Source organism: Pygoscelis adeliae, unplaced genomic scaffold (genome assembly GCF_000699105.1).
Source record: "Pygoscelis adeliae isolate BGI_AS28 unplaced genomic scaffold, ASM69910v1 Scaffold358, whole genome shotgun sequence".
NCBI lineage: Eukaryota > Metazoa > Chordata > Aves > Sphenisciformes > Spheniscidae > Pygoscelis > Pygoscelis adeliae.
In genome coordinates this window covers 1,618,131-1,629,089 of record NW_008825429.1, presented here as the reverse complement: position 1 = coordinate 1,629,089, position 10,959 = coordinate 1,618,131, and the positions used below count along the sequence as shown (strand labels likewise).

Genomic DNA, 10,959 nt, shown 5'->3' with positions numbered 1-10,959 from the left:
AGGATGGGAAGCTTGGCTGCTGGAAGGAAGGACACACATGGCAGCTCTGGGTCTTTCTGGAGGGGTTTTTAAACACCCTGCCTGTGGCCTGTTTTTAACATCTGATTGATCAAACAGTCCCTGCAGAGCCCTGTTCCTCTTCCTCCTATTGTCTCTGTTTCCCCAGAATACTCATACTGCTGTCTCATACCTATCTGGCCTCACACTTTTGTTCAGTGCTGTAATATGGAAAAAGCAAGACTTAAGTGTCTAGTATAGGTCTTATTTATTTTCCTAAAGAAGAGGACAGGATGAGTCTTTCCACCTAGGATTTGAACACTACAGAAATGTGCTTATTCCAGACCCAGTACTTAGCTCACCCAATACCCTTGGCTTGGAGGGATTTGGTTTTCAAAGATGCCATGTGTTGCACTTGTGTTATCCTGGAAATCAAATAGATACACTGCAGGTTCACAGGTACTTCTTTAACCTTTATTCCCAATCCATGCTAGCCTATGGCAGTGTTAATAATTTACCATGCTTTCCCTCTTGCAGACAGTATTTACTAGTAGGAGGGAAGAAGGGAAGAAGTCAGGCATGCTGGACAAGATCACACTGTAGAAAGACATGTATAAGGAAAGGAGTTTTTAGTGTCTTGTAAGTGTGTCTTTTCTTCCTCATTGGGAACCAGTAAGGTTGAGAAAGACAAGACCAAACAAAGCTTTTAAAATAATCAAGGTCTTACCTAAAACTTACTTAAAATGTTTCATTTTTTTTCCTGCATTTTTGACCAGAAGGAATGTATGTTGTTTCTTACTGTGGAAATGTGCAATCCATGACCTCTGGCCTTGAAACTATAAACTTTGTCTAGCTTTTTTTGTAATATGATTGTCATAGGAAGGATGGCGGTGTTGGGAAAGTCCACTGCTCTTGGTATTAGCTCTTGGCACTGCTACAAATATTGTTAGAGGACGGTGTGAAGGTAAAATAGCAGGAGCCTTAAGGCTGTGAAAGAAACTGCTGCTCAATATTCAGGTCCTTTTGCAAATTTTATTGTGCAGCATCTGCAAGCAACAGTCAGTAGTGAAGATCTCATTTCCATGACAAGACAGACAATATTCCTTGACCCCAACAACACGCTCCCAGTGATGGGCTCTCCCCTGTCCCTGACTGTATAATCAATGAAAACCAAATCCAGGCATGATCAGTACCTGCAGATTGGGTTCTTCGGGAGAGGCACCACTCTTTTTTGTCTCATCAGTACCAGCTACTCTTGGGAACTCAATCCCATTGAAACCCAGTGTTCCTTCTCTCTGACACGAAATAACTCCAGCCTGAAGACATGCTACATAGTCACTGCTAACGAAGAAGGAGAACCTGCCCACTGTGGATTAGCCCACTCAGGATTTCCTGCAGCTCTGCTTTCTTCGCTCATGCTTTCTTTCAGTGCCGACATACCCCCGTTTGTCCCAATAGAAGAATCTCCAAACTCTAGACAATGTATCTGATTACCAAGCAAGAGGTTTGGCTTGAGGTGACAGGTTATGCTTGGATGCTTCTCTAGCATAGTGTCTCCTTTACACCAGGACCTTATACTTCCTTTACACCTTTTTTCTTCAGATGTAGCAATGACATCCCCCCCCCCAAAATGGATGAAGACCATGCTGCAGGTCACAGAAGTGTGGTCATAAGCTCCTCAAGAAAGTCCTAGTTGCCCCTATACCATGTACTTGCTCTCAAGTCTAATTTAAGAGAGGGAAACATTGCATACTGATTCCATCCACTGATAGGCAAGGTACTCTTCTTCCACCAGATTAAAGAACTAAACACTTTTTTTCATCTGTACTGAAGTTCCTTCTCTGGGAAAGCTCAGCAGCACTGACTTGTTAATAGGAGCAGAAAATTTCAATGTGAAAGCTCTGTCTTCTTTTTCTCTCAGTTTCACAAGTATGCTGTACATCTGAACCTTCCAAACTTGCTCCAATAACTGCGGAGTCCTGGTTTTGGTAAGAAAAACAGCAGATCCTGTGTTTTCAGTTTACACAGCTGCTAACTTGCAGGGACTGACAAAGATCTTATTTCTTTATACACTGTGTTTAATTTTTTTTTGCAGAGGATTTAATTCAGCTCATATTTCAGCAGTTGGAGAGAACCACCAAGTTCATCCTGCACCCTGCAGGTGATTATTTTTAAAATACACATTTGTGCTGTTTGTGGAGCAATGGATTCTCTCTTGCTTAGTGAGGCTTCTGGGCACTACAGTAATAAAAGAGCAAAATATGGAGTGGAGAGTTTGTTATTAAAGTCTAGTAACAATCATCACTGAGCAGGTACTCTGCTGTAGGGCTGTCTGTCTCTTCTTTCCACGGTAGTTCAGGCGGTTGAACTCCTCCATGACCTGCAGCATGGTCTTTCCTTTGGTCTCTGGCATCACCAGGAAGACAAAGATAGCCATGGACAGACAGTATGTCAGGAAAATGATGAAACAGAAACTACCAAGTCCTTCCTATAGGAAAAGAAAGAGAGAAAATATGTTCATATAAATTGATCTAGAATTCTTTCTCTTATGATACGGAGTTTCTGGTTTTGTATTTACTAAAAAAACTTGGTCAGGGACTCAGTTGATGTAAATCCTGCTTGCTGCCACCTGGGGAATGGCACCGAGTGGTACGATGAACTAATTCTCCTTCCCTGTTTTAAGGAGGAAAGCTGTATGCTCAGCAGACGTTGAATGTCATTGCTTGACAATTCAGAGGAGTGCTGAGCTTCAGTTACGCTTCCTTTCTGCTCCGTCCTTATCAGCCAGTGCTAAACTGGGGAAGGTACGTAGCGTGTTAGCTCTGTCCCTCCTTGCGCAGTCCAAAACTGCAAAGGCTTTAGTTTTCTGCTACTTACTAGCGCTGGGTGAGATCTCTGGGACTGCCCATTTTCCACATTAACCCCAAAGGAGATGCACATACAGGACAAGGGGGAAAAGAAGAGAGCCCCTCATGACATTCAAATGACGTCTGACAGTGTTGGTACCTCTGTCACCGCTTCCGTGTTTGCCAGTGTCACACTCTAACTGTGTGTAGGCTTAGCAGAATTTTGTGGTTTTGCTACGTTTTCACTAGGTATCTGGGTAAAAGGAAAGAGGCCATCAGAACTGCCATTAGTTTGGGCTCTGTCCTTTGCATGAAGTATTGAAAAAGAGAAGTACGCTCTAGGTTCAAGAAGGGTCTAACCTCCTCTGAACTGAAACAGAACACCCTACTTTGCTTACCACAATGAAAGGGAACAAAAGTCCAAGGACGAAGAGTTGGATCCAGTTTGTAGCACCATTAAAAACATAAGCAGCTGGTCTGTATGACTGAATAAATATTTCTGTGGGCAAGGGGCATAATACTCCAGCTGAAAGAAATGTTGGAGAAAAAAGGAACTTTAGAAATTTTGCAAGATGCTTCTGTAACTCACACTTCATATCGCCACATTAGTTAATGGTTTTAACTGACCTGGAAGTGTTTGAGGTGCTGCTTGGCTCTTCAGGAGGAAGGCATGTAGGAATGCAATATGAAATGAAGTTTTACCTCCTACCACAGTATGGAGGGGAACACCTACCCCTGCGCTGAATCAGGAGTAGGGATTCACGCTAACTGTGGAACAGCTATGCCTGGGACCTCTCCTAAAGGCTGCAGTAAGGAAGGAATGAGTATATGAAACCATTCCAGTAGAAAATACCAACCTGGCCCAATGCCAAAGCTCATGATGAAAATAAAGATGAGTGCAACAGAGCAGTATGGTAACCAGAAAAAGGAATCCTATGGTAGGAAATGAAAAGCAAATAAAATCAGAAATTATTTATCCAGCTCCATTAGAAACATTCATCACTGCTAAGTATGTCAATGTTAAATATACATCTGTTTCCTCTACTTCCAGAAACTTCACAAGGAGATAGTCTTGGCAGTGATCATGGTTGTATAAAGCTATTGGCTTTAATCTGCATGTACATGGCTGGGAACAGACCTCTGTTAGCATGATGGTTAGCCCCCAAAATACTTCTACTCCCACTAAAAAGTGATTCGGGAGGAGGGAAATGGTAATGATATCTGCCATACAATAAAACATGAAGATGGAACACAGCTCTAATGCTTAAGTGGGGTCTTACCTGTAGTGAAAGCGTGACTGTGAGGAGCCCTAAAGCCAAGGCCATAACAGTGTAGCTTTTCCACAGCAGTGTCTTCCTCCCTGCACGCTCAATTAGGAAGCCCTGCAACCGAGAGGACATGCTGTCAGCTCCAAAGGACAGACCTTAAAGGCAGGCACTGGTGTGCTGCTCCGGTAGCTGTCCTCACCAGCCAGGCAGGGGATCTCTGAAGAGTTGGGGACTGGGATGTGGTACATCCTCTGGGAGGGTGAGTAAAGGCATCTGGGGGGACTGAGCAGGACCAGGAGCTGCAGGGAGGGGGGGAAAGGTGAGGAGATGCAGGGCAACAGGGAGCATTGCCCAGGCAGAGGAGACCTGAGGTGGTACTCTGCAGGCAAAGGATAGCCAGGGAGGACAGCGAAGTGGAAATGCTTGCACTTTTAATTGCCATGAATCCTACAGCCGAGAGTCCTACTGACAAGTGGACACAGGGACTGGCATCTGCCCTTCCTGCAGAGGGGAACTGGGACTCCCAAGGCTGGCTCAGGCTGGGTCGTGATTTTGAGGGAAAGACTCACCTGTCCTCCCATAAATGATTTTGTGTGATCAGTGCAAAGTACTACAGTTGATTTGTTGCAGAAGTTTGATTCCTGAAGCTCCATTTACAGTAGTTCTGAAGATTGAAATGAACCATGGATTACAGCAGAATGAAATTCAGCTGAAGAGCCACTTACACACAGAACTGTGGTGAGGATCTCAGTGATCCCAACTCCCAGGGAGACATAGTGGGTTTGAGCAGGGGGGATTCCAGCCTTTATAAAGACATTGTATGCATAAAAGTAAACCTGGAAAGAATAGAAATGTGTGAAGGCTATACCCATGTGGTCATGTTTACATTAGCTTCTGTCTTTTTTGACAGAAAAAAACTAATCAGGACTTAACAAAAGAGAAAATCTTCTTGATTTCAGTAACTAATCCTCAATGTTTTCATGAGGCTTATTTGTGCAGAACAGCCTTTACTAGCAGCTCTGTCTTCAACTCAATAACAAATACAGCTTCTTTCTTCTTTTTTTGCTTGCTTTTAGTGCTGCCTTTGGCTTATGTTACAGGTTATAATTCTATCTGACATCTTTCACGTGTTTCAGTGTCTCACATACTTTGGATGAGGAGCATACAGAAATGTGGACAGTACATACCAAGCAAATGGTTTAAATTATCTTTCTACATCATCTTTAAGCCTTTGCAATGATTTTGATAGTCACTATTTTTCTGGATGTAAGCACTCCTAAAGCATAAGAAATTCTACTGTTAGTATGCTCAATTTCTACTGGTTCTTCGTGGTATAGTTACTGCTGCACTAGTGGGGGTAGAAAGGGGTCTTATGAATCTTGAAGTCTTTCTGAATTTGCAAAATTAAACGGGATTTTGAAACTTTTATGCTTTTACTATAAGCTCATTTTATACAATAACTGTTCCAATACTTAATACTATCTACTGAAACATAGATAGAGATATTTCCAGAGAAAAGGTATATTAGAGAGTATATATCAGTAACTGCCACATATATTACTGGGATGTTGTAATTGTCTATAATCTGAGAAAGTGCAAAGTTAAAGGATTTAGAAAGAAACCCAAAGAGGTAAGAGTATGGAAATGCACTGTCAGTGTACATTACAAACCTGACTCAGTTTGTACTGAAATGGCTGAACAATTTGGGGCAGCGCATTCTGGAGTTCAGAGACCCAGAGGAGGTTATGCTGTTCTTTACTTGTTCTGTATTTGAGATTTTATTTTATCCCTTTCCATTCTCTTATCGTAACAGGGTAATCCATAGAGATGCCTTCAGATGACACTTGCTAAAACACAGTTCTCGACTTATCCCAGGTCCCGAAATTCCATGGGAAAAGATTATAATAAACAGTAACAACAAATCCCCTCCTTACAGCCACTGTTGCAGTCAGCATTTTACTACTCGTTGCAGAGCTTACTTTTTGCCAAGAAATTGTAATCAACTAGAAAGCAGAGAAAAGTAGCACACGTACCACATTGACGCCAATAAACTGCATGCATGAGGAGACAAGGAAGAGAGTGATGAGTTGCCAACGGACAGCTTTGTCACGAAAAAGATCACAAACACTCTTAGCCTTCTCCCCACGGATGGCTTCTTGCTCTGCCATCATGTCATCTATTTCGGCCATATGGTCACCGTCTCCCCAGAGCTGCTTCACAGCTGGAAGGAGAGGGAGAGAGAAGATGACTCTCAAACTTCTTAGAGAGCTGGGTTCAGATTAGACACAGATCCAGTTCATTGCTATCTATTTTTACCCATAAATCTTAATTATGACCTCACCTTTGGCCAATAGCTGCTTACAGTGTTTTAATTTAAATCATGCCTAAATTCTTACCAATCCTTTCCCAAATACCCTCCTGCTAAAGGTGCAGTTCTAGTGCACACACCAAAACACAGACAAGGAAAAATGACTCCTACATTAAAAAATAAGTCTACATCCAAAGAGTTCTCTCTTTTGATGGTTAAAAACCCACAATGGTTGTTCCTCTGTTTATGTCAGTAGTTGCTGTTAGGGTTACTGAAGAACTGGAATGCTTACAGATATGGCATGACAGTAAAGAGCATCCCTTTCTTACACAGAGCCAGAAGGTACCGTATCCACAACCTGACTGTTCAGGGCAGAATCTGTATTGCTGGAAATACGAGCTCTGTGTGATCACATCCCTCGGAGGATCCTGGCAGAGCGTAGGGGAAATACTAGTGCCAAGAGAGCACTAATATCGAAACAGAAGCGGCTGTCTTTCATTAAAGCTGAAGGTGGTTTCAGAGCCAAAAGACCAAAAGTCTTTTTCCCAACTGTACCTCACTTCCAGGCTCATGTGGGGCTCTACTGTATTTTCCACTTTTTGCTAAAAGGAATGCTTTGTGGTCCATTTCCTCACCTTTGATGCACCCCTCCTTGTCCTTTTTGTCAATGAGCAGGTAGCGGGGAGAGTCTGGGAAGAAGGGGAGGGTGAGAAGCTGAACAAGGGCGGGAAGCGCGTTGACTGCCATGAGAATAGGCCAGAGAGCATCTACTCCGAGGACTTCTCTGAAACAAAACCAGCAGAGTGAGTGGAGCTGAGCAACCATGTGCACTGGCCATGTGAGCACGCGCAGACACAGGGTGGTCCCTCGGCCCTGCTGCGTGTGTCCTGGCAGCTCTCACCCAGGAGTCTCCAGCAGTCTCCAGCATTTCTCAGCCCAGAAAAATGCAAACTTCAGTGGGAGGTGGAAGGGGAAAGCAGAGTGCTGCCTGCAGCACACGAATTACACAGTGTTGCCACCTGTTGCTCAGTGGTGAGTGCAGCAAGGCTAGCTGCATCCTCCTGCAACAGCTGAAGGCCCGCAGGGACGAACAGTGTCCCGGCACAAGTGCTGAAGAAAGAACCCACAGTGGCTGATTCCTCTGTTTTCTGATGCAAAGAGTCTCAAGTTACGACAAAGACAGGATCCACAGGTTATCAGCCTGGTACTGACTGTCCCAAATAGCAGCCGCTGAGTTTCCTGCAGCTTTGAGAACACTGTGGCCCGAATGATGTGTGCCTGGGAAAGATACAGACCATCTTTGGCACAGAACAGGCAGAAGGAGCCTGTGCTGGGGGGAATGAATCCACCATAGGTTTCTGGTTTTGCATGTGTGTTTGATGGGTGGGTGTGCCGGTTTGTGTGTATTTTCAAGAAAGTTTGGATGGATCTGACATTCCCTGCTCCTTCTAAAAAAATAAAAATTAAAGGTCAGTTCTTGCAAAAGATGGATTTCTTGCAAACCCATTGAAGTCTCTTAGAGGTTTTAATTATCTGTATTTTGATCTGTCTTTGCTAGGAAGCAACACTGTTCTTCAGGATTAAATGTTTTGTATGAGTTCTGTTTCCCATTCACTTAAGTCAGGAATTTGGGCTGAACTAATTCAGTCTGACTGCCTAGGATACCCTGAAAACATGTCTAAAAATAGTTGCTGATTTGCCTATCCATAGGTTTGCATTGACATATGCATATATTTTAATAACAGAAGAAATAAAATAGGTCTCAGACCCCCTTACCTGAGACCCAGAGCAAATCCTACAAACTTTCCGATGGCAGTAGCAGTAGAAGCTGTTATGGCAATCAGCCCACGGAGTTTCCGTGGGGCACATTCCCCAACATACATGAGATGGATATTCAGAGCTAAACCTGCAGTGACAAATGACTGTCAGGGCAATTCAAACTCCCATAGGTCCGGTGTTTTGGAGGGGATTATTACAGGCAAAGCATATAGAGTTAGGCTCTGAGATGCTTTTTTAACCATGTTGAGTATGTGTCTGCTGACATGAAGCGTGTTCCCAGTACCATGGCCTTGCATCTTTGCTAAATATTTCACTAAGCAAGTATGTTCCCCTGGGAAATCTGTTCTTCATCAGGCTGGCCTTCTCTTACAATGTTTCCTACAGCCACATATACAGGATTGCTATTGCTCCCTTTAATCTCAGCTTATATTATTTCAGTGTCTACTCAGGATGCTATGTGCCTTATATTTGTGCTTGAAACCAACAAGTTAACAAATGCTGTATATTCCATTTGCTCAGTGAATTAATTTTTATCCTCTCTTTTAATTTTTTTTGCTGGTTAGTATTATCTTTATCCAACTGCTCAGGGATCGAAAACACTGGCAGAATGTAACTTTCTGAGGCATCTGGAAATTAGAATTGCCCAGCTTGAAAACCATTCCCTTGTCTCTAATACAGAAGGCAGTATTAGCCACAACAAGCAGCAACAGAAACCACAGAGGTCAGCTTTCTATTGCGTGAGCATGCTACCCTGAAATATTGCATGTTTTGGCTTTTTCACAAGTTGGCAGTACTTTTTATATGGATTGGATGTAAAGATAAAAGAATGAGAAATGGAGATGTCACACATGATTAATTTAATTATGTTTGTGTTTTCTTATTTAGTTAAAAATGCATTCAGCAATCGGGCCCTCTGCAGATTTTAGTAAAAATCTGTGGTCCACATACTCAGTCTGATAAATCCTTGTGACCCTCAGTCACTGCTCTCCCAACTATTTAATACCATAGGGAGGAATGCTAATTTACCTCCACACACTCCAGAAAATAATCTTCCAGCGATGATCATCTCAAAGGATCCACACAGCCGGCTAAGTCCCATCAGAGTTGCGCTCAGCAGAGCAGGGATATTGGTGAACAGCATGGCCTTCTTTCTGGAATTAATTTAAATTAATGTGACCATAAATATTGTCCATGTGTCATTCACAGCCTGACAGAAGTGGCATTGAATTGTACCATGGTTCAAGACATGGTGCCAGCTTCTGAGATCAGCTGCAGTGAAGTAAATGGGGAATGGGAATGGGAAAACTTCATCACGGACCGGTAAGCAGTTGAAGCTTTTGATGCCTCTAGTGGAGCCAGTATCTACACTGAAGAACAAGCTTTGTGAGCGGTTGTCTGTGAAATTCACTTTAAAATACATGCACTCCTTGTGATTTCTCTGGACTGGATTCGCTTTGGAATTTCTAAGGGAGAGGGTATGATTTTCTTTGTGATTGTTGGCAGATTTTGCCATCCTGTTTCTGCACTGAACTGATCCTCCATCTTAAGCAGCTCTGGGTTGCTCACAGTGCCACTTTACAAGCAGTGTTTCTCCCAAGACACAGTCACTTATTTTTGCAGTTGTGGGTGTAAACAGAAAGACTAATGTAATCATTATTCCTACCTTCCAAATCTAACAGACAAATATCCAGCAGACAAGGACCCCAGAAGCCCACCGATGCTGTAAATGGACACAACAAAGGACCACACCAAAGTAATAATCTCTTCACTGGGAGAAGAGCCGTATCTCTTCAGCCAGGTCTCACGGATGAAACTTTTGATATACTTTAAAAGAAAAACAGAAACCAATGGACTTAGTCAACATGTTTTTGCATAATTGCACCTCTTTCCTACTTCTCTTACCTACTTACTGGTCTTTTTGATACATTTCTATCGACACCTTGATTGAAATCTTAGCCCCAGTGAAATCAAAGGGAATTTTGCCACTAACAACCCTGGAGTTAATATTTTAGCAACAAGGTGCAATGAATAATTCAATGAATAAATATATCAATATTAAATATCAACAGTGAGTGCCACTAAGAGGGTGGCACATTGATCTTTTATTTATGTGCTAAACCCTGATTGTTTTGCTACCCAATCTTCCCCTCCATTCCCACTTGTCTGTCTGTCTCTCTTGTCCACCTGCTGCGTCCTGTCTGATGCCTTGGGAGAAATCCAGGTTTGGCTTCAACTGACTTCAGTGAGATCAGGATTTGTCCCTCAATGTGGCCCATTGTGGGGTCTCTCTGATGTACTGTTCACAACCTCCATGGCACCCTCATTCTTCATGAGGGTTCCCAATGTGGTGATAATATGAGCTTAATGTCCTTGGCACCATTCAGGGTGACAAACACCTGCCCTAATATTCCTTTTCCAGCTGCAGGTATCAGTGCTGACCTCAGCTCTAGAGCTACAGTCTTTCCCTGTCCTATTTCACCTTACAGTCACTTAGACCTAGTGTGTGTGGCCAAGGACATGTTTCAAAGGACTCCCTGAGCACTGGAAAGAGGAGACTCTCCTGTGAGCAATCTAGCTCAGTAAGGGGAAAATGGCTGACTTTATAGACATCACTCATCCTCCCCTTTCCCAGTTCTGTCACACCAGACAGAAGTTAAAACCCAATGAAACACAAGAGCAATAGCAGCTACTCTTAGAACCAAGAAACCACAATAAGTCTAGTTTTGAGAGCAGAAGTGAAAAAGTTATTGATTGCAAATAG

The 10,959-nt window shown here is 43.0% G+C and overlaps 1 protein-coding gene across 1 annotated transcript in view; it reads right to left on the bottom strand.

Annotated features, from left to right (window-relative positions):
* Nucleotides 1-2,278: 2,278 nt before the first annotated feature.
* LOC103922599 (solute carrier family 2, facilitated glucose transporter member 11-like) overlaps nucleotides 2,279-10,959 on the bottom strand; it is an 8,856-nt gene continuing 175 nt past the window's right edge. The window contains exons 2-11 of the mRNA XM_009330757.1: nucleotides 9,862-10,022; nucleotides 9,225-9,349; nucleotides 8,196-8,325; nucleotides 7,055-7,203; nucleotides 6,145-6,332; nucleotides 4,837-4,947; nucleotides 4,124-4,225; nucleotides 3,701-3,776; nucleotides 3,242-3,369; nucleotides 2,279-2,485 (exon numbers count right to left, since the gene is read on the bottom strand). Coding sequence (XP_009329032.1) covers nucleotides 2,279-2,485; nucleotides 3,242-3,369; nucleotides 3,701-3,776; nucleotides 4,124-4,225; nucleotides 4,837-4,947; nucleotides 6,145-6,332; nucleotides 7,055-7,203; nucleotides 8,196-8,325; nucleotides 9,225-9,349; nucleotides 9,862-10,022 — 1,377 coding nt within the window. The remainder of the gene's footprint in view (nucleotides 2,486-3,241; nucleotides 3,370-3,700; nucleotides 3,777-4,123; nucleotides 4,226-4,836; nucleotides 4,948-6,144; nucleotides 6,333-7,054; nucleotides 7,204-8,195; nucleotides 8,326-9,224; nucleotides 9,350-9,861; nucleotides 10,023-10,959) is intronic.